Source organism: Rhinolophus ferrumequinum, chromosome 12 (genome assembly GCF_004115265.2).
Source record: "Rhinolophus ferrumequinum isolate MPI-CBG mRhiFer1 chromosome 12, mRhiFer1_v1.p, whole genome shotgun sequence".
In the NCBI taxonomy this organism is placed as follows: Eukaryota; Metazoa; Chordata; class Mammalia; order Chiroptera; family Rhinolophidae; genus Rhinolophus; species Rhinolophus ferrumequinum.
Genome location: NC_046295.1, coordinates 56,158,939 through 56,177,941, shown reverse-complemented (window position 1 = coordinate 56,177,941; position 19,003 = coordinate 56,158,939). Strand labels below are relative to the sequence as shown.

General features: G+C 37.7%; 1 protein-coding gene across 2 annotated transcripts in view; it reads left to right on the top strand.

Annotated features, from left to right (window-relative positions):
- Positions 1-271: 271 nt before the first annotated feature.
- Positions 272-19,003, top strand: part of TEX10 (testis expressed 10) — a 42,214-nt gene continuing 23,482 nt past the window's right edge. For both annotated transcript variants that reach the window (XM_033122486.1, XM_033122488.1), the window contains exons 1-5: positions 272-441; positions 3,857-4,045; positions 5,569-6,281; positions 6,671-6,914; positions 11,468-11,580. In XM_033122486.1, coding sequence (XP_032978377.1) covers positions 3,866-4,045; positions 5,569-6,281; positions 6,671-6,914; positions 11,468-11,580 — 1,250 coding nt within the window. In that variant the 5' untranslated portion in view covers positions 272-441; positions 3,857-3,865. The remainder of the gene's footprint in view (positions 442-3,856; positions 4,046-5,568; positions 6,282-6,670; positions 6,915-11,467; positions 11,581-19,003) is intronic.

The following is a 19,003-nucleotide window of genomic DNA, read 5'->3' as shown; positions in this document are numbered from 1 at the left end:
GTAGGGAGAAAAGGCATGACGTCAAGCAGCTGTAACCTGGACGATATCCCGACGCAGGTCGGACAAGGTCAGGGCAGGACCCAGGACTCAGCTTTATCCTCACGTTTATCCTCAAGTCCTGCAGCCTCCTCCTCCCCTACCAGGAGCGCCATGGGCTTCCGGTGAGGGCGCTCTCCTCCTGGGGGCGGGGCCTACCACTCCCGCCTCCCAGCCTCCCGGGCTGCGCGCGGCTGCAGGCCGAGGTCACGTGAGCGCAGCGCGGCGGAGGAGGGGCCCTATTTCCGGGCGGCGGAAGGAGACGCGGCCGCGTGAGGACGAGGCGATTTGAAAACACGCTCCAGGAGCGAGAGCCTGTGGCCGGTGGGGCACGCTGTCGCTCCGTGGGCTTCCGATCGGACACTCTTTTCTGCCTCTGTGCTCCAGTCCCAGCTGGGCATTCAGGTGAGCAGCCGCCAACCATTGGGCCAGGCCCGCCCTAGGCAGGGGACTGCGTGCGGAGCCATCGCCCCCTCGTCGGGGGCCCAGGAGGGCAGGGCCGGCTGTGGCGGGTCTGCGGCCCCCCTTTCCCTGGGGCCCGGCCACCGCCCCCCGCGGAGCAGGGCTGGGGTGCTGAGCCTCCGCGGGGCGGGTGCCTGCGGGCATTTGAAGAGCCTCAACTGACTGGGCGGGTTCGAGCGGTTTCAGGTCTGAGAGACTTTCAGGCCGGTGTGCGTTGATTGGGCCCCACTTCCCCGACTGTGGTCCTGATTGAGGTCCACCGGAGTAGAAGCAACGATAGTTTCTGAAAACCCACGGGGTTTTCACTTCTGGGATGCGGGACCGAAGGCTTGGAGTGGGGATGAGCAGCCGAGGGATGAGCAGCCGTCTCCTTGTCGGCCCTCTCGCCATCCAGGTGTGGAGGGTTAAGCGCTCTGTACCGAGGAGAACCCGACCACCGGTTTGTTTTCTCGAGTCGCCCCTGTCTGGGGCATTTTATTTAAGGGAAGTCTGGTGTCTCGGATTGGTCCCCTCAATAGAGTGTGGGGGAATTCGTGAGCGTAAAGGGTTGGAGAGGGTATTTTTCAAAGGCTGGGTGCAGTGTACTTTCTCCTTGATTTTTTTTGGGGGGGGTGGGGGAGGGGAAAGAATTTGGAAATCAGGGTAATGAGGTGGCAGACAATTTTAGCTGGAATTCGGTTAGGTCGAAATGCGGATACGCCAAGATCTCACTTTTGTTGAAATGACAAGACCTACAGTTGGATTACATGGAGTTCAGTTTTAAAACTTTGGGGCTCACCTATGTAGGATGTCCAGTGATGAGAGAGAGAGAGTTCAGCCCTTGAGACTGGAGTACCTTCTATTCAATACCGGCTACTGTAAGACGTGGCTTAGGCGGACTGTTTGATTTGTTGTGCTTGAAAATTTTTATCTTCAGTGAAAATAACAAAAACTGCTAATAGAACTTCAGAGTTCCTAGTATAAAAATGCTCTCTGTATACCATACAGATAATTTTACCAGCTTCAAAAAAGTCAAGGAAGGGCCATCAGCCCTCTTAATTTTCCAAAGGGAGGGAAAACAATAGTATGACAAATACAAAGTGATGGGTAATATGGCATAAGCTTTGACAGGCTGTGTGTTGGACACGAATCAGGTAATCAGGTAATTAGTGGCAACAGACAGCACAGAGGATTGTAGGGTGGAGGATAATTCATTTGATTTTTCTGATTTATTTCCATATCTGGTACTAGCTATTAATAAAATTGTAGGGAAAGCTCACAAAAGTGTGCTTTAATTAAGGAAAGCCATTTTTATATTAAAAGAGGCCAGGTGAGTATTAGGTCCTTCTTTTTAGGCTTTACTTTTTTTTTAAGACTGGGATAACTAGAGGTGTGGGTGGGATGAAAACTTGGGAATGGCATAAATGAAATAAATTGAGCCATTTTGCCACACAATTTCCCAGTGCTCACCTTAATTCCAGTATGTATAACATAAAGCTGGTTTTGCAGACCTCTGTCGTGTATGAATCCTTCTTGGACTCCTTAATAAAGGACTGACAAACCTTCCTAAGCCACGTCTTTAAATGGGTTTCGTTCCATCTTCGCATGGTTTTGTGAGAATTGAGTGTTAATTTAAATAGTGCATCTAATGTTGTGCTTGGTATGCACTAATCCTGAGATTTTAAGACAATACACGTTTGTGCTTACGGGTTGTATGTTTATCAGTGTGCTAGGCACAGTCCTGAAGGTTTTACAAATAGTGAATTCATTTGCTCTTCATCCTACATTATAGCAACTGTATAATGGAGTATTATTATCCCTATTTTGTAGGTAAAAACTGAGCACAGTGGTTAACTACAGCTAGAAAGTTGCAGTCTGGATAAGAACCTAATCAGTTTGGCTCTAGAATCTGTGTAGCCAAATCCTAGCCCATGGCCTCTAATGTGGTCACATGTGTTTGGACATAATTGTCATAGGTATTGAGCTGCCCAGTCTTGCATCTTCCATTTTATTACTCTCACAATAATGCAAACCTTCATTTTACTGAAATTTTTTGTACTCCTATGTATAGCATTGTGACTTAAAAAAAAAAAATATCTGGGCGTAGGATAATTATGATAGGCCAGGAGAAGTTTTATTTATTCCAGAGGTACTAAACATACTCCAGTGGCTGTACAGTGGAAGGTAGAATTCATTATTCTTGCAGCGTGTGGAAAGCTTCAAGAAGAGCTGAGCTGTTTCTACGAATAGGAGGCTATTTTTTAACTAGAAGTTAGCTTGTAGGAAGAAAAAGCTGGAGAGGAAGTTAGGAAGTACCTGATGTGTCTAGCTTAGTTTACTGTAAGGGAGCACCTGAAAAACTCCTGCGTGTTGGTCAGATTTGTGTTTAGAAAGAGCTCTCTGGTGACTAGCAAATGGACTTGGGAGTAGACACTGAGAGAAGGCAAGAATACCTGTGGGAAAACTATTGAACAGTCGAGGGTAGAAATAAAGAACTTAAGAAGTGGCCTGGGCATGGGTAGGAGGCACAGATCAAAGATTTTGTGTGTTAAGTGGGAAAATTTGGATGTAGTACAAGATGACCTGGTTATGCCTGAGTTATTTATTATAATAGTGGCCTAGCTGGTCTTGTTCCTTATCCCTCTGTCACACTTTATTTCCTTTTATACTGTTTTTAATCCTGTTTTTTGGAAACTTTCGTTTTTATATCTAATTTTAACTTCTCCTGGTGTTCAAAATGCTGGTGTCTTCATTTTTGTCTATAGGCTTATCCCCTGCTCCCGATCTGTACTGTTTTCCTTGCTCGTGAAATGCTCATTAATTCTCCTTGCTTGCATATGTGAATCTTACCCATTTTTTAAGCACCCTGCTTAGGTTCATGAAACTTTTCCTATTACAGGCCGCATTAATAATAACATTGGTTTTCAAACTTTGTTTTGTTAGAGGTTCCTCTGGGGGGAATTCTAGGGGCCAGGAGCTTCCCAGTAGATAGAAGGTATATCTCTAGCAACTCTGTGCTGCTTTCCAGCCCATCCTCTGAGTCTCTACCCCCTCAAAAAAAGTTTTTCAAAAGCTTTCCATTTAGCACATCGCTTGACACAAGGTCCCATGGCTAAGAAACCTTGACAAATCAGTGGCAAGCCAGTTGCCTTATTGTTAACGACTCCTCTTTACAGTCTTGGCTAAACTGATCTTTTTTTTGGCACTTCACAAAGGTATTTTCCATTTAATGTTTTGATCCTTTGGTCACTATTGGTTTTGATTCTTGATTCATTATCTTTGAAATACATGGTAGAGTAATGTAAATGTTGGAAAATTCTTTCTTTATTCTTTTATAATTTGTCTTTATCCATTTTTAAAATAAATTCTTTTCGTTTAGCACTCAAGAATGACCAAAAAAAGAAAACGCCAAGATGATTTTCAAAAAGTGAAACTAAAAGTTGGTAAAAAGAAGCCCAAGTTAGAAAATGCTACTGTTACAAACTTTAAAACAAAGACTATACATCTGCCTGAGCAACTCAAAGAGGATGGAACACTTCCAACAAACAATAGAAAACTTAACATAAAGGTAAATCATATTGTTTTGATAAAGTTAGATTTTCTTTGAAATCATCTAGAATGTTATGTTTTTTATGAAAAGTTGTTTTAAGTCTTAACAATTCATCGATAGTTGAAGTTTGGAATTCATCTGTTACCCAAATATGATGTTGCCACTGCAGCTTTCCCACTTCCTCCAGAAAGACTCACTCAGCTAAATCCATGGTGATTTCTCCCTTGTGTACTTATTTGATGATTTAATATATCATCTGGAAATATCTTGTGTTTAACTTTTTGATGTGTTTAATGTGTCAGGTTTTTGATGTTTCAGTTTTCCAGCTGTTTTTGTAGCTCATTGAGATAAGATACTGTCTTCCTCATTTTTGAACCCTCCTAGCACATAGCTTATTACAAGTTCATAGTAAATCTGTGAAGTTAATTGATGTTTGAGCAATAGTTTTGCTTAAAAGTTTAACAATTTTCTTGAAATGTAATTTACACATGATAAAATTCACCCATATAAAGTGTACAATTCATTGTTGTTTAAAATATTTACAGTTATGCTGCTATCACAGTGATCTAATTTTAGAACGTTTTTGTAACTTCAGAAAGAAGCTCTATTCCTATTAGAAGTGATGCCCCTTTCCTTACCCTCAGCTCTAGGCAGCCACTAATCTACCTTATATTTGCATTGATTTGCTTTTTCTGGGCATTTCATATAAATGGAATCATACAATACCTGGTATTTTGTTACTGGTTTTTCATTTAGCATGTTTTTGAGGTTCATCCATGTTATAGCGTGTATCAGAGCAGTACTTCATTTCTTTGTGTTGTCAAATAGTGTTTTAGTACAAGGTATGTCAGTGAAGCTTTATTACTCATCATGAGTTTTATTACTCATCAGTTGATGGACATTTGATTGTTCACTTTATGACTTTTATGAATAATGCTGTTACGAATATTAGTGAACAACTCTGTGGGCATATACATTTTTCAGTTTTGCTTTTACGCTCCAAAGGTTAAATAATATCAAAAAGGTATTGGCAGTCATGGTTTTCCCCCACGGATTATGTAAATTATTCCACAAATAAAGTTGTCAAATGTTATATGCTGAATAAAATACATACACACCCTGAAAAACCATTTAAAATAGGCAGAAAAGGCCTATTGAGTATATAAATGCACCTAACATATGTTTGGTACATAGTAGGTCTTTAAATAGTGATGATGCTCACTGTCGTTTTAAATGATATGCCTAAGCCTGCATGGAGTTTATTTTCAAAAAGAAAATTCTAACTGAAAATTATGTGATTTTTATTAAGCTAAAACTATTTTAAAGGTAAAATTGTGTTTCTGATCTTAATAAAAGCTAAGTAACATTTGGAAATACTTACTGAAGCAGTTTCCCCAAGGAGTGTGTTTACTGGCTTAGTTTTTGTTAGCATGTTTATTTGAAAATGATATAGTGTGTATGTGTGTGTATATATATGTAAGTGTGTGTGTGTGTGTATCTGTATGTATACCTAAAACCTGTATTTTTATATTTATTTATAGGATTTGCTATCACAGATGCATCACTACAATGCTGGGGTTAAACAAAGTGCTCTTCTTGGACTTAAAGACCTTTTGTCTCAGTACCCATTTATAATTGATGCACACCTTTCAAACATATTAAGTGAAGTGGCTGCTGTGTTTACAGATAAAGATGCTAATGTACGATTAGCAGCAGTTCAACTTCTTCAATTCCTGGCCCCCCAAATACGAGCTGAACAAATTTCTCCATTTTTTCCTTTGGTAAGTGCCCATCTCTCTAGTGCCATGACTCACATTACTGAAGGAATTCAGGAGGACTCTTTAAAAGTTTTGGACATTCTGCTGGAACAGTACCCAGCTCTAATTACTGGCCGTAGCAGTATATTGCTTAAGAATTTTGTAGAACTTATTTCTCATCAGCAGCTGTCCAAAGGACTGATAAATAGAGACAGATCCCAGTCCTGGATACTTTCTGTAAATCCTAATCGGAGACTCACTTCTCAGCAGTGGAGGCTGAAAGTCTTAGTGAGACTAAGTAAATTCCTTCAGGCCTTGGCAGATGGATCCAGTAGGTTGAGAGAAAGTGAAGGACTTCAGGAACAAAAAGAAAATAACCATGCCACTAGCAACTCCATTTTTATCAACTGGAAGGAACATGCCAACGACCAGCAACACATCCAGGTTTATGAAAATGGGGGTTCACAGCCAAATGTCAGTTCACAGTTCAGGCTACGGTAAGAAGGATTTCAGTTATGTCCACACTCAGTTTTCCTGTATTGAATTATAACTGCTGACCATTGATGGCTAATGATGGGAAGACATGCAGTTGTCTTTCATCGTTTTCATATAGTTACCCATGATTTGGTTTTATTTACTGATGGGAGGAGTCATTTGAAAGTATATTAACTTACTCATTTCTAGCAAAGCCTAATGAGAAGTAAAACTTGATAGTCTCTTGGCTTTGTCATCTTAGAATTTTATTTTTCTTACTAGTCTTGATCAATGTAATTATCAATTCATGGTGCTTCATTTTACTGGTACTTTATATTTAAGATTTACATTAAGCAAGGAATAATAATTTTTAAGCATTAAATTTTTTTTCATTCTTACCCTTCCTTATTAGGTACCTGGTTGGAGGACTAGGCAGTGTGGATGAAGGCCTGTCATCTACTGAAAATTTGAAAGGATTTATTGAGATAATAATTCCATTGTTAATTGAGTGTTGGATTGAAGCTGTGCCTCCACAACTAGCTGCTTCTGTTGGAAATGGTATAGAACGAGAGCCACTGCAGGTTATGCAGCAAGTTCTTAATATTATTTCCCTTCTATGGAAACTCTCTAAACAACATGATGAAACCCATAAATTGGTGAGAACTAATGGGTTCTTTATTTTCTTAGTAATGCCTTTTATCATAAATAGGTGGATTAGATATTAGCATATTACTATTAATTGGTTGTGCATTTTCCAAAAAATTCCCAGGGTTTAACTGTAAACTGGTTTCTTTCTTTTGCCCCATACTACAAATTAAAATAGTTTTGTGAGATTACCTGAATATTTTTTTAAAATTTAAAGTTAAATGTATAACTTAACGTGCTTGGTTTCATTTGTTTTCATAAGCTATAATTCACAATAAGGTTACAATTTGTTGATTATGGCAGGGTGATTATGTAGGAACATTCTAGTTTCTGGAGGCCTCTTATAGGATTAAAAACGTTGCTTATTAAGTAGTCTCTTCCAGTTTGTGCCACATAGCCAAGTTTAGCAGAAATGAACCAAACTGAAGATCTCATAACCAACCCTGAGCTGTTTTTAAACTGCTATGTTTTAGAAAAGAAGCTGCACACAAATTTGGTTAGTATATGCTTTTCTTTTCTTTTGATAAAGGATGTCAGGTCAGAAAACATTTCTAAAAGTTACCTTACTGCATGCAGGTAAGCTGTAGTTTAGGTAGGGTGTGAGTGAAGTTAACCTAAGTGAATTCTAAGTCAAATAGTTTTTTACTAGAAAGCTGGTAGTAAAGGCATGTTTCTTGATGAGTAAATTTAACCTGCTGTTTGGGGAGAATTGAATGTTGGCATCTTTTTCTAAGTGTTGTGTTATAGCGAATATAATCTGTAGTGCATGGTGCAAGTAAGGAAGAACAAGCTCTAAGAGCGATTGGTGTTAAACTAATATGGTAGCACACTTAAAAAGGGCAGCTGCAGGAACAGTACTTTAAAGCGAACCATCTGGTTTATAGAAGAAGCGTTGCAAGGACTTTTGACTAGGCAAGTGTGAAAACTTGAACTTGCCTACATATGTATAATAAAACTGATGAGGCAGTGTTTTGGTTTTAATTCTTTTTATTTCAAGCCGAAGTTTACATTGAGTTTGTGTGCTATATAAAATAAGACTAGAGATATATTAAAAATAGTATTTGATCATCTTGAAAAGCATTATGTAATCATACTAAGGTGTGTGCTTAAGAGCTTGCTCTATTTCTGTTAACAACTACCCATCTGTAGGGATGTTTGATGAATTGTTTTTTCAAATAGGGTGGTATTTTGAGCATTTCTTATGATTCATTGAGTACATTGGCAAGAAATTGATCATGGCTAGAGGCATAGTGTATGATTTTATAAAAGCAAACCTTGTCCTTTATGGCAGTTAATCTGTGATGTAGGCTAGTGACAGTAATAATACATACACTTCTTAGAAAAGTATAATTATTTCCGGTCTTGAATAGATCTATTTTCAACTGAAAGGCTAAGCTAGAAATGAAAAGTAATGATATTCAACATGCACCTAGGCTTTCCTTCATTTTTAGAAAGCTGAGAAATAAAAATTCTAAGCATTTTGGTGTTTGGTTACTTATGGGCTCTGATGTTTATTATTGCTTTAATAATAGTATTTGGTCGGACCAAATGCAAATTCATTAATTGTGCTGCTTTTGGTTCATCTCATGCACATAACACTGACAGAGGATCTAAACACTGCCTTAATTTTATGGATATTTAAAGTATGCTTTAGAATTATTCTGTGCTATTATAACATGACTATATTTATTAGCATTTATTAACATGAGGTACTAAGTTCAGAAGACTTGCTTAGATTGTTGAAGGCTGTGTAGAATACTAAATTGGAATACTGTGTAAAGTTGAAATAAACTGGGGGGCGGGGTGTTAATTTAGGAAGGATATTTAAAAGCACCCACTGGTAGAATTCTCTAATTTACCTTAGCAAATTATTATGTTGGACTATAGTAACTGGATATGTTAGAGACAAAGTATAAATACGTATATTAGTTGTATAAAGTGACATGAAAATTCATTTTAGTGTATTTTTTGTTACCACTGTTTGTTCCCTTTTCTCATTTATCTTCAGTTATAGCTTAGTATAAAATGTTGGATGACTGTAACAGCTCAGACTTTAGGAAGAATGCAATGGCGTTCCTTGGCCTTAAACTCAAGTCGTGTACCACAGGCTGCATTGGGCCTTTTTTCTCTTGGAAAATGTACAGGTTTTCTATTGATGAATTGGAATCCTAATCAAGGTGCAATCTTAGAATCACTGACTGCTTTCAGGTTTCCTAACTGCATTTAGTTTATTAGTATTTGTTACACAGTTGAGACATTTCATTTTTATTCAAGTAGTATTTTTTTAAAACCTTGTTAGGAGTTTAAAATCTTTGATCTCTGCTTTGAAATCTCAAGGTACATTTACTCTTATTTGTAGTGCCTGAGTACTCAGATCCTTACTGAGCTGAGGTTGCTTATTTCTGATACAGTATGTATATCCTTAATGTATAGGTAGTTTTAAAAGTGAAAAACAGTTTAACATTAACTTTTTAATTTACTTGGGTTTTTATGCTCTTGTGTTAATAGCCTTAGGGTCAGTATTATAGTTATATGCTATAGAAATTTTGTTGTGTCTTAGCTTTGAATTTTTTTTTTTAACTTTTATTTATTTAAGTGTGTTTTTTCCAGGACCCATCAGCTCCAAGTCAAGTAGTTGTTTCAATCTAGTTGTGGAGGGCGCAGCTCACAGTGGCCCATGTGGGGATCGAACCGGGAACCTTGTTGTTAAGAGCACTGCGCTCTAACCAACAGGCTGCCCCTTAGCTTTGTATTTAATACTTTCTACTTTTTTGTCTATATGTCTTATATAGCTGTTGTCTTTTTCCCTTGAGGGATTAGAATTTATGAAACCATGTACAATCATTTGTCAAAGATTTATTGATCATCTGTAAATGTGGCTATTTAATTCAAATTCAATTCTTCAGTCACACTGGCCACATTTTAAGTGTTCAGCAGCATGTGGCTAGTGGCTACTTACTGGACAACAGAGAACAATTCCATCATTGCAGAAAGGTCTGTTGAATAGCACTGCTCTACAATGTGCCAGGTGCTGGTCTAGGCTTTGGGAATACAGAGACACGTGACTGACAAGGGGCTTGCCTTCACAGTACTTACCTTCTGGTGGGGTTGATATATGGTAAACAAATATATAATGTCAGTACTAGGAAGAAAGATGAAAATAAAGCAAGGTAAAGACAGACTGTGCTGCAACAGAGTGAGGGGGAGCTATTTAAAATAGGTGGTCAGGAAATGCTTTCATAACATTTGAATGTCAATGAAGGAGCAAGTCTTGTGAAGTCCTGTGGGAAGAGCCTTCTAGGCATAGGGAACAGCAAGTGCAAAGGCCCTCAAGTGAGAACAAGTTAGACATATTTGAGGAGTGGCAGGAAGGCCTGTGCAAGTGACGTACTTGGAAAATGGTAGATGAGGGAGAAAAAGTGACCGTGGCTAGATCATGCGGGACCCTGTGGCCCATGATAAGGAATTTGGATTTTAACCTGAGTGGGGTGAAAAGCATCGAATGGTTTTGAGCAGAGGAGTAGCATGATCTGAATTATGTTTACTTAACTGTAATATGTTGAATTTACAAATAGAACATTAATGAACTCACATGTGCTCACCATCCAGCTCTAACAAAATTGTGGAGCCCAAACTCAGACCATCCATCCCATTGCTCTACCTACATACCTATTTTCTTTCTCCTTTCCTGTATTATTTCGAAGCATGATATGTTTTAATCATGATTCTGGCTGCTTTGTAAAGAATTGACTTGTGGGGCAAGAGGAAAAGCAGGGAAACCAGTTAGGACTATTACCAGTAACCTAGGTAAGCGACAAAGATGGTTTGGAGTATAATAGTAGCTAGTGGTTAAAGTGGTGAGAAGCAGCTCGATTCTGGTAAAGCCAGCTGGACTGCTGGTGTGCATAGTGAAGGAAAGAGGAGCAAGGATTAATGGTGTAAGGATTAATATGTTACGGTCTAAATGACAGTTCATTTTATTCATGTTAAATTTAAGGTGCCTATTAGAAGTCCACCAGGAGATGTTGAGTCTATAGGCCAGGAAGAAGAGAAGAATCCAGTAAAGGATACTACAAAACTGTACGGTGACTTGCTATTTTAGCACCTCAAGTCTCACATCCCAAGAAACCCCTCAGTCCCTGGCAAAATGGAATGGTTGGTCCTCTGGATAGGAGGAAATAAGAGTGTTGTAATCTGGAATTAGACTATTTCAAGTAGGAGAGAATGATACATTCACAAATACTGCTGAAGAACGCTAGAGAAGCACTCCCCTTTGCGTTCTCCCTTTTTCTCTTAAACAGTAAATAAATACTGTTTTTCTCTTAAACAGCAAGTAAAAGTAATTATTTAAACGCCAAAAAGATCTGTGGGTGAAAAATTGGATGTCCTAACAGTTTATTCTGGTTTTAAAATTTATATACATACTATGTCATAGCAGAAGGGGTACTATAATGGTAAATTTACAGTTGAATATTGACAGGTTATCAAATTTCTGGTTTAAGTTTTATTGGTTATTTTTAAATGGTGTCTAGTAGGTTTTTCTAATCTTTGCTTATTTTAATAGGAGTCGTGGCTTCGAAAGAATTATCTTATTGATTTCAAACACCATTTTATGAGTCATTTTCCATATGCCTTAAAAGAAATAACCAAGCACAGAAGGAAAGAGATGAATAAAAGGTATCGTGATTCTTTGTCACTGTACAGACTTGAAAAGTGGTTAACCTGAAATTATCAGAAAATAATTAGCCTTAACTTAGGACTTTCTACACGGTGTTTATATCTAGATTTTTGTGAAATAAAAATAAAAGCAGTAGTTTGGCTGATCTTGTACAAGTCACTTTACGCCTTGGGACTTTGGTTTAATTTTTTATGTGTTTTCACTTTTAAAAAAATTTTTTATTGTTTTTGAAATCTGTAGAGTGACTGTTTTGTGCTAAATGAGTGTCAAATATAAAGTTATGTAAATAGGAGTTTAATAAAATTTGCTGAGGTGGGTGGTTTCTTTGGGAGAGGCACTGTGTAATTATCTCTGAGCAAGAGAGTATCTTAAAGTCACCTAGTGTTGCTCTCATATATCAGCTGAAACTAATATCAGTATTAGTGTGTTATCAGTAACATAGCCTGCAGGAAGAATGAGAATTGGAGAAAAATAGTTTTCTTGTCTAAAATAAGCAGAAAGAAAGGGTTTTGGATTAGAAGATGGAGTTAACAAAATGTAAGCCTTGAAACTATTTAAAATGTTTACTTCAACTGAGAGCAGATAACCTAAAAACAAGTTATCTAGTAAAATTTGATAAGTTAGGTAGGTACAAGCTAGAGCACTAACAGTGCAGTTCCTTCAAGGGAGCAAACACTTGAAGGGACCTTAAAGTCTGTTAAAAGGTTCTTAAATTTGTCAACACGAAGAAAGCGCCTAGAGAATCAATGAGGCTGTTTGTGCAGGGTTCAGAGGATATGCTCAGAAGTGGTAAGGCTGTGTCACAGGCAGATGAGCTTTTCATTCTTTTACCAAATATTTATTTTGGATGCTTACTATAAACAAAGTAGCATGGTAGAGATAGTCAGATGTCTTAAGGTATACTCCTTGTTCTCCTGAGCGATTTTATAAAATCAGTAAAAAAAAAACCCATAAAATTGGCAAAAGAGTGTGCCATTGCCCAGTCAGGAGGCAGAAACTACACCAGTGATTTTAACAGAATTTAATATAAAAATTGCTAACTAGGTATAAACTGAAAAGACAAGGTAACAGTAAGATATTATGGAGGTAGCAATTGCAGGAAGTGGCTGCTATCTCTAGGACTCGGAGAACAGAACAGGGAAGAAATCTGGAGGAAAGGCTATGAGAAGCCAAAACTCAAACCTCTGGAGAAGGGGTTGGTGCTCAGCTGGTGCTAACGTCTTTGAGATCAGAAGAGGGGCCCTATGGGGCTGGGCTCCAGAATTCTGCAAAGGAGGTTCTGGCTGGCTGGTGCTCGTGTTTCTTAGGGACATTAGGATTGATGCTCGTGTTGTATCAGAAAAACTGCCAAGTGGAATCAGCTGTGGCTACTAGAATGAACTGCTGCTAGCCTGAAGAAGAGTTGTTGGGTTGCCCCAGCAGCAGAAGGAAGCAAAAACAGAACTAGGCAGCAAACAGAAAGGAGAGCATCCCTTCTTCCTCCTATAGCTTTTCAGTTTTTTCTATTACCCCCTTATTGGCAGAGCCTAACAAGAAACCAGCTGCAAAAGAAAAAAATGTAGCTCAGAGTCCCAGCCCCAGGTTCATGGAGCAGAGTGTAGAAGGTTGGGTTTGAAGCTGAGAAACAGAGCTCAAAAACTGACAGGAAAAGTGAATTTACATATGTAACGTAAGGCGATATATAAATGTCAGTATGTAAGAAGTGTTATAGAATTCATAGGAAGAGACAGATCCTTGTTAGGATAAACAGACAAGCTGTATTGAAGAGTAGTATTTGGGCATGAATATGATTTTAGCAGGCAGAAATGAAGCAAGGGATGAGAAATACTACCCGGAGCAGGTACCCTACAAGGAAGCTATAGGATTAGGTTAAGGGAGAGCATCGGGCAGATCTGGGTCAAATCTGGTTTTTGCTCTTCACTAGCCTTGATGCGGAAAGTCATTTCTTGTCTTTGAAATTCATTTATCTTGCAGCCTTGATCCTTTTGGCATTGAAGACTTTTGGTTGGATCAAAAGTATGTTTTAGAGAGATTAATTTAGGGAGTATCTGGAGACGGAGAGGACAGAGTCAAATCGGGAGAGACTTTCTTGAACAAGATATTCCATCCCCACATATAATTTCTTACTAGAGCAAAAGTTTTTAGTCAGGTCCATGGATAAGTTTCACAAAGTCTTTGAACTCCTGAATAGAATTGTATGTGTGTGGTTGTTTTTTTTTTTTTGTTGTTTTTTTTTTTGGTAAGAGGTTCCATATGTAATTTTCATCAAAATGAGAGTATATCATGGTTAGGATGTTTGGAATTTGGTAGACCATTAAATACAAGTAAATTATCCAGTAGTATATGGGTGTACAGTCATTATTCAACACATTTATTGGACTCATACCGTTTTTCCCCAAAAGGAAGACTTAGTCAGACAATCAGCTATAATGTATCTTTTGGAGCAAAAATTAATATAAGACCTGGTATTGTATTGTATTATATCATATTGTATTATATTTATTATATTATATAAGACCCAATCTTATAGTAAAATTTTTGCTCCAAAAGACACATTAGAGCTGATTGTCCGGCTAGGTCTTATTTTGGGGGAAACACGGTAATATGTGCAAGGCACTTGGTATAGTACTTGTGAGCATTTAGTGGTAAAGGATATAGGCGGAGTGCCAGTTCTTGTGGATTATAGTCTAATAAGGGAGACATTTACTTCTTTGATTCTTTAATCAGTGACCAACTGTGATAAAGTTAATGAAGGAAGAGTTTAGGGTAACAAAAGAGTGTATAATAAGGAGCTGGTCCTGATGTTTCATGGCGAGGAGGGGAGTAGAGTCCTAGGGGAGGCTGCCCTGATCAAATGATTTGTGCCAAGATGGAAAAGCTGAAAAGCGTTAACTTGATGAAAAAGCTGAGATGGTGAAATTGTGGAATTTTTAGTAAAAATGGATTGGTAGGGTAACTAATTCTTCATAAGGTTCCCCAGTGATTCATTTTTAGAAACTATAGGCTGCTCTTGTACTTCATAAGGAAGTGCGTTGAATACGGAGCAGATAGCCTGTGGAGGGCAACAGAAGTTCAAGTCAGTGGAGCCAACAGTGGTCTGGGCCAGTGGTCTTCACACTTGCGAATGTACCCGCAGTTAATTTTTGACCTGATGTCTAAATTTTTTCATATGTTGAAACACAGAGTTATAGAAGGATATTTATTTTTATTGTGGTAAAATATACATAACATGGAATTTACTATTGTAACCATTTTTAAGTGCCCAGTTCAGTGGTATTCAGTATGTTGTTTTGCAATCATCACATCACCACCAGCCATCTCCAGAACTTCTTCATCTTCCCAAACTGAAACTCTACTTATTAAACAATAATTCCCCATGTTCTCTGCCTCCTAATTCCCCGGAAGCACTGTTCTACTTTCCGTCTCTATTAATTTGACAATTCTAGTGTCTTGTGTAAGTAGAATCATACAATATTTATCCTTTTGTGTCTGGCTTAATTTCACTTAGCATAATGTCTTCAGGGTTTATTCATGTTGTAGTATATACCAGCATTTCATTCTTGTTTTTTAATAGACTTTATTTTTTTAGAGCAGTTTTAGGTTCATAGTAAAATTGAGCAGAAAGTACAGAGTTCCAATTCCTCCAGCTTCCGCAGATGCACAGCCTCTCGCTGTCAGCATCCACATCCACAGCGGAGTCACACGTTGCTTACACTGACACATCATCATCCAGAGTTCACAGTTTACATTAGGGTTCATTCTTAGCATACATTCTATGAGTTTTGATGTGTATAATGACATGTATCCGCTGTGATAGTATCATACAGAATAGATTCACTGTCCTAAAAGTGTTGTGTGCTCTGCCTGTTCATCCCTCCCTTCCCCATGTTAGCCAGCTTACTCTTACGCCATTTATCTAAGGTAGCAGTTCTAAAAGTGTGTGGTCTGTGACCCTTGGTGCCCAAGGTGAGAACTGTTTTCACAGTTATATTAAGGTATTATTTACCTTTTTCACTATTCCGACATTTGCACTGATGGTATAAAGACAATGTTGGGTAAAACTGCTGGTATCTTAGCATGAATTAAGGCAGTGACACCAAAACAGTACTAATAGACATTGTATTCTTCACCACCATGCACTCACAGTTTAAAAGAACGTGCCATTTTCACTTAAAAATGTCCTTAACTAATAAAGCAGTGAAAATTACTAATTTTATTAAGGCGTGACTCTTGAGAACACATATTTTTAATACGCACATATTTTGGCTACGTACCAAAGAATGATGGTTGTCTGAGGGAAATATACTTGTGTGATTATTCTATTTGTGAGTATTTTCCTGTATTGGACACAATGATTTAAATGTGAAAGAGTGACTAACAGATGAACAGGTTATTCAGACTTGGGTATTTGGCAGATATTTTCTCAAAAATGAATAAAGTAAGCCTTTCAATTCCAGGAAAACCACTGATAATATCTGAGCCAATGATAAAAATTGAGTGTCCAAGCAAAAATTAATATTTTGGAGAACTTGTATCTTCCACCTGAGTTCTCGCCATGTATTTCCTCCTTTATTGCTTTTCATTTTTTATATATATCTCTGTCCATCCATCTGGGATCATTTAATTCTGCTGGAGTTTTTTGTTTTTTTTTTAAAATAATATTTCTTCATTTCTAAAGGATGTTTTAGCAGAGCATATCAGTCTAGTACTGCATAGTACTCTAGGTCTGGCAGTTTTCTTTGAGCACCCTGACAATTACACTTTACTGTATCCTGGTTTTCATTGTTGTGCTAAGAAGTTAGCTATGAGTCTAATTGTTGCTACTTTAAAAGTTACCTGTTTTCTCCCCCTTAACATTTTTCTCCTTGTTTTCTGCAGTTTCTGCAATGCTGTATACAGTTGTGGTTTTCTTTTTTATTCTCTTTGCGATTCAGTGGACTTAGTAAATCTGAGATCTTGAGTGAAATGTCTTTAAAAAATTCTCATTTTTTAAAACATTGAAGTAGTCCCATTTCTCTTTTTTCCTTTAAACTCTAATTAATGTATGTACGACTTACTTACTGAATCTTCTACCTATTTCTCTTTTGTCATATCTTTCAGATTTTAATTCTTTAGTTTTGTTCAATTGTCATTAAACACAAATCCATTGAATTTATTTTCTACGTTTTTCAGTTCTAGAATTTCTGCCCAATTGTTCCCAGCAACATTTGTTGCAAAGAATGTTTTCTCCATTGAATTGCTTTTGATCCTTAGTCAAAGACCAGTTGACTATATTTTTGTGGGTCTATTTTGGAGCTCTTTTTTTTATTATCATGCGTGTGTTCTTTCATTATCAAGATGTGTGTTCTTTCACCAATACTATGCTGCCTTGATTACTGTAGTTGTATAGTAAGTCTTACTGTACAACTTATTATGACTATAGTAAGTCATACTTCCTATAGAAATTAGGTGGTATGAGTCCTCTTTGTTCTGCTTCAGTCTTGTGATGAGTATTCTAGGTCTTTTGCCTTTTGTTACAGATTTTAGAATCAGTTTGTCGATAATTTATAGCTTGCTGGGATTTTGATTGGAATTGCACTGAATCTATATAGTATCTAGTTGGGAAGAATTGTTACTTAAATTGCTGGGATGATACTAAACTGTGATTGATTTTTATGTAAGAGCTGTTTTTACTTCTAGTTCACCTTTACCCTGGGAGAGAAGAAGCCGTTAAGGGTGAAGTAGGGATAATGTACTAAAGTCCTCATGTTTGGCAGGCCCTTTGCTTTGACTTTCCCGAGTGCACTGAAAGGTTACTTCAGTTTGCAGCTTTTTCTTTCGTATTGGCAATTGCCCTCATGTCTAATCCTTGAGTGCTGGGATTTCACTTTTTCCCAAATTTTGGAGCCCAGTAAATGTTCATTATCTTATTAGCTCTTGAATGCTTTTAGAGACTATTTAAAAAGAATTGCATCTAGCTTTTCAAGTTATTTTCAGAAAGGGGATTAGTTCTTATTACCTACACTATAATTACTGATAATGGGAGTTTTCCCAGAGGCCTGCCTCCCTCAGAATTGACAATTGATATGTTTAGTCTTTCAATTTTTGTATAAGTTATTGGAGGAGCAGAATGAATTTTCCCAAGTTTGCAATGTTCATTGAGGCTTTTTAGATAATAATAGATTATGCTGCTTGAGATAAATCTGCTTAGGATAAATCTTGGAAAGCTCTACCTGTGGTGAAGAAATACTGCAATTCAGTTTTTGGGTGGTTTAGTTAGTTTAGAATGTGCCTTGGTTTTGGGTGCTGAGTAGTTTGGCAAATAATCTAGTAATAATTTTGGGTTTATGGCAGATTGCTAGTCATCTGGCCCAGTTTTCAGTCTCACCTTTCTTAATGATAGAATTCCCAGTTTTTAGCTGGGCAGACTAGATTTCCCAGCTTCTTTTGGAGGTAGGAATGGTCATACGGGTAATTCTATTAAATAGCTCCGACTTCTGCCTTGAGTTATCAGACTTGTACATTGAGTTGTCTGTTTGCCTTCCCTGCCTGACTATACCAGAGACACTTTAAGCTCAACATATCAAAAGTAGAATTAATTTTCTGGATCACTGCTCCTCTCTCTTCTATATCATCTCCATTAACCCAGTCACCAGTGTAGAGCCCTTGAGTCTTCCAATACCCACCATCCCAAAACTCATATACATGGGTACATTGAAGCAAACTTCAAATCCAGCTAATTTTTATTCTTCCTAAATGTGTCCCCCCTTTTCCCAGTCCATGCCAGCATTGACCCTGGTTCTTGCACTTGTCATCTCTTGCCTGGATTGCTACAATACCTATATACCTGCTTCTTTGCTTATAGTCTTATAACTCTCATTTTTCCTGTTCCATCCACAGAATCATCCATCTGAAAGAAGTTTTCAGTCATGTTACTGCTATGCCTATGGAATTAATTTCAGTGTCCTTAGCCTCCACCTCTTTGTAATCTGGTCCCATTTTACCTCTCTAGGTTCATTTATCACTCCTAGCCCTACCTTTGATGCTGTAATAACACCAAATTTCTTTTATTTCCTTCCCCATGTATTTGTGGTTTCTATGTATTTGTTGGAAACCAAGATGTCCTTCCTTGCTCATGCTTAATCCAGGATTTACATTTTCCTTTAAAATTGGTTAAGTTTGAGATATTTTTAACTTTAATCAACTTTACATTTTTCCAAACATGAAATAAATGGGCTGTGCTGTTGAATACACTATAGTCTGAAATGAATCTAGTCTGAGTTGCAAATACTGTTTTTATTAAGATATTCTATTTTGAGATTTTTGACATTTCTTTCAATTTTGAAGGAAATGTGTTTAATTTGGCTAGAAACAACTGATTTTTATATGTGAATTACAAGATCATGTTATTTCAGAAAAGTGCTTATCTGGACCAGTCTCTTT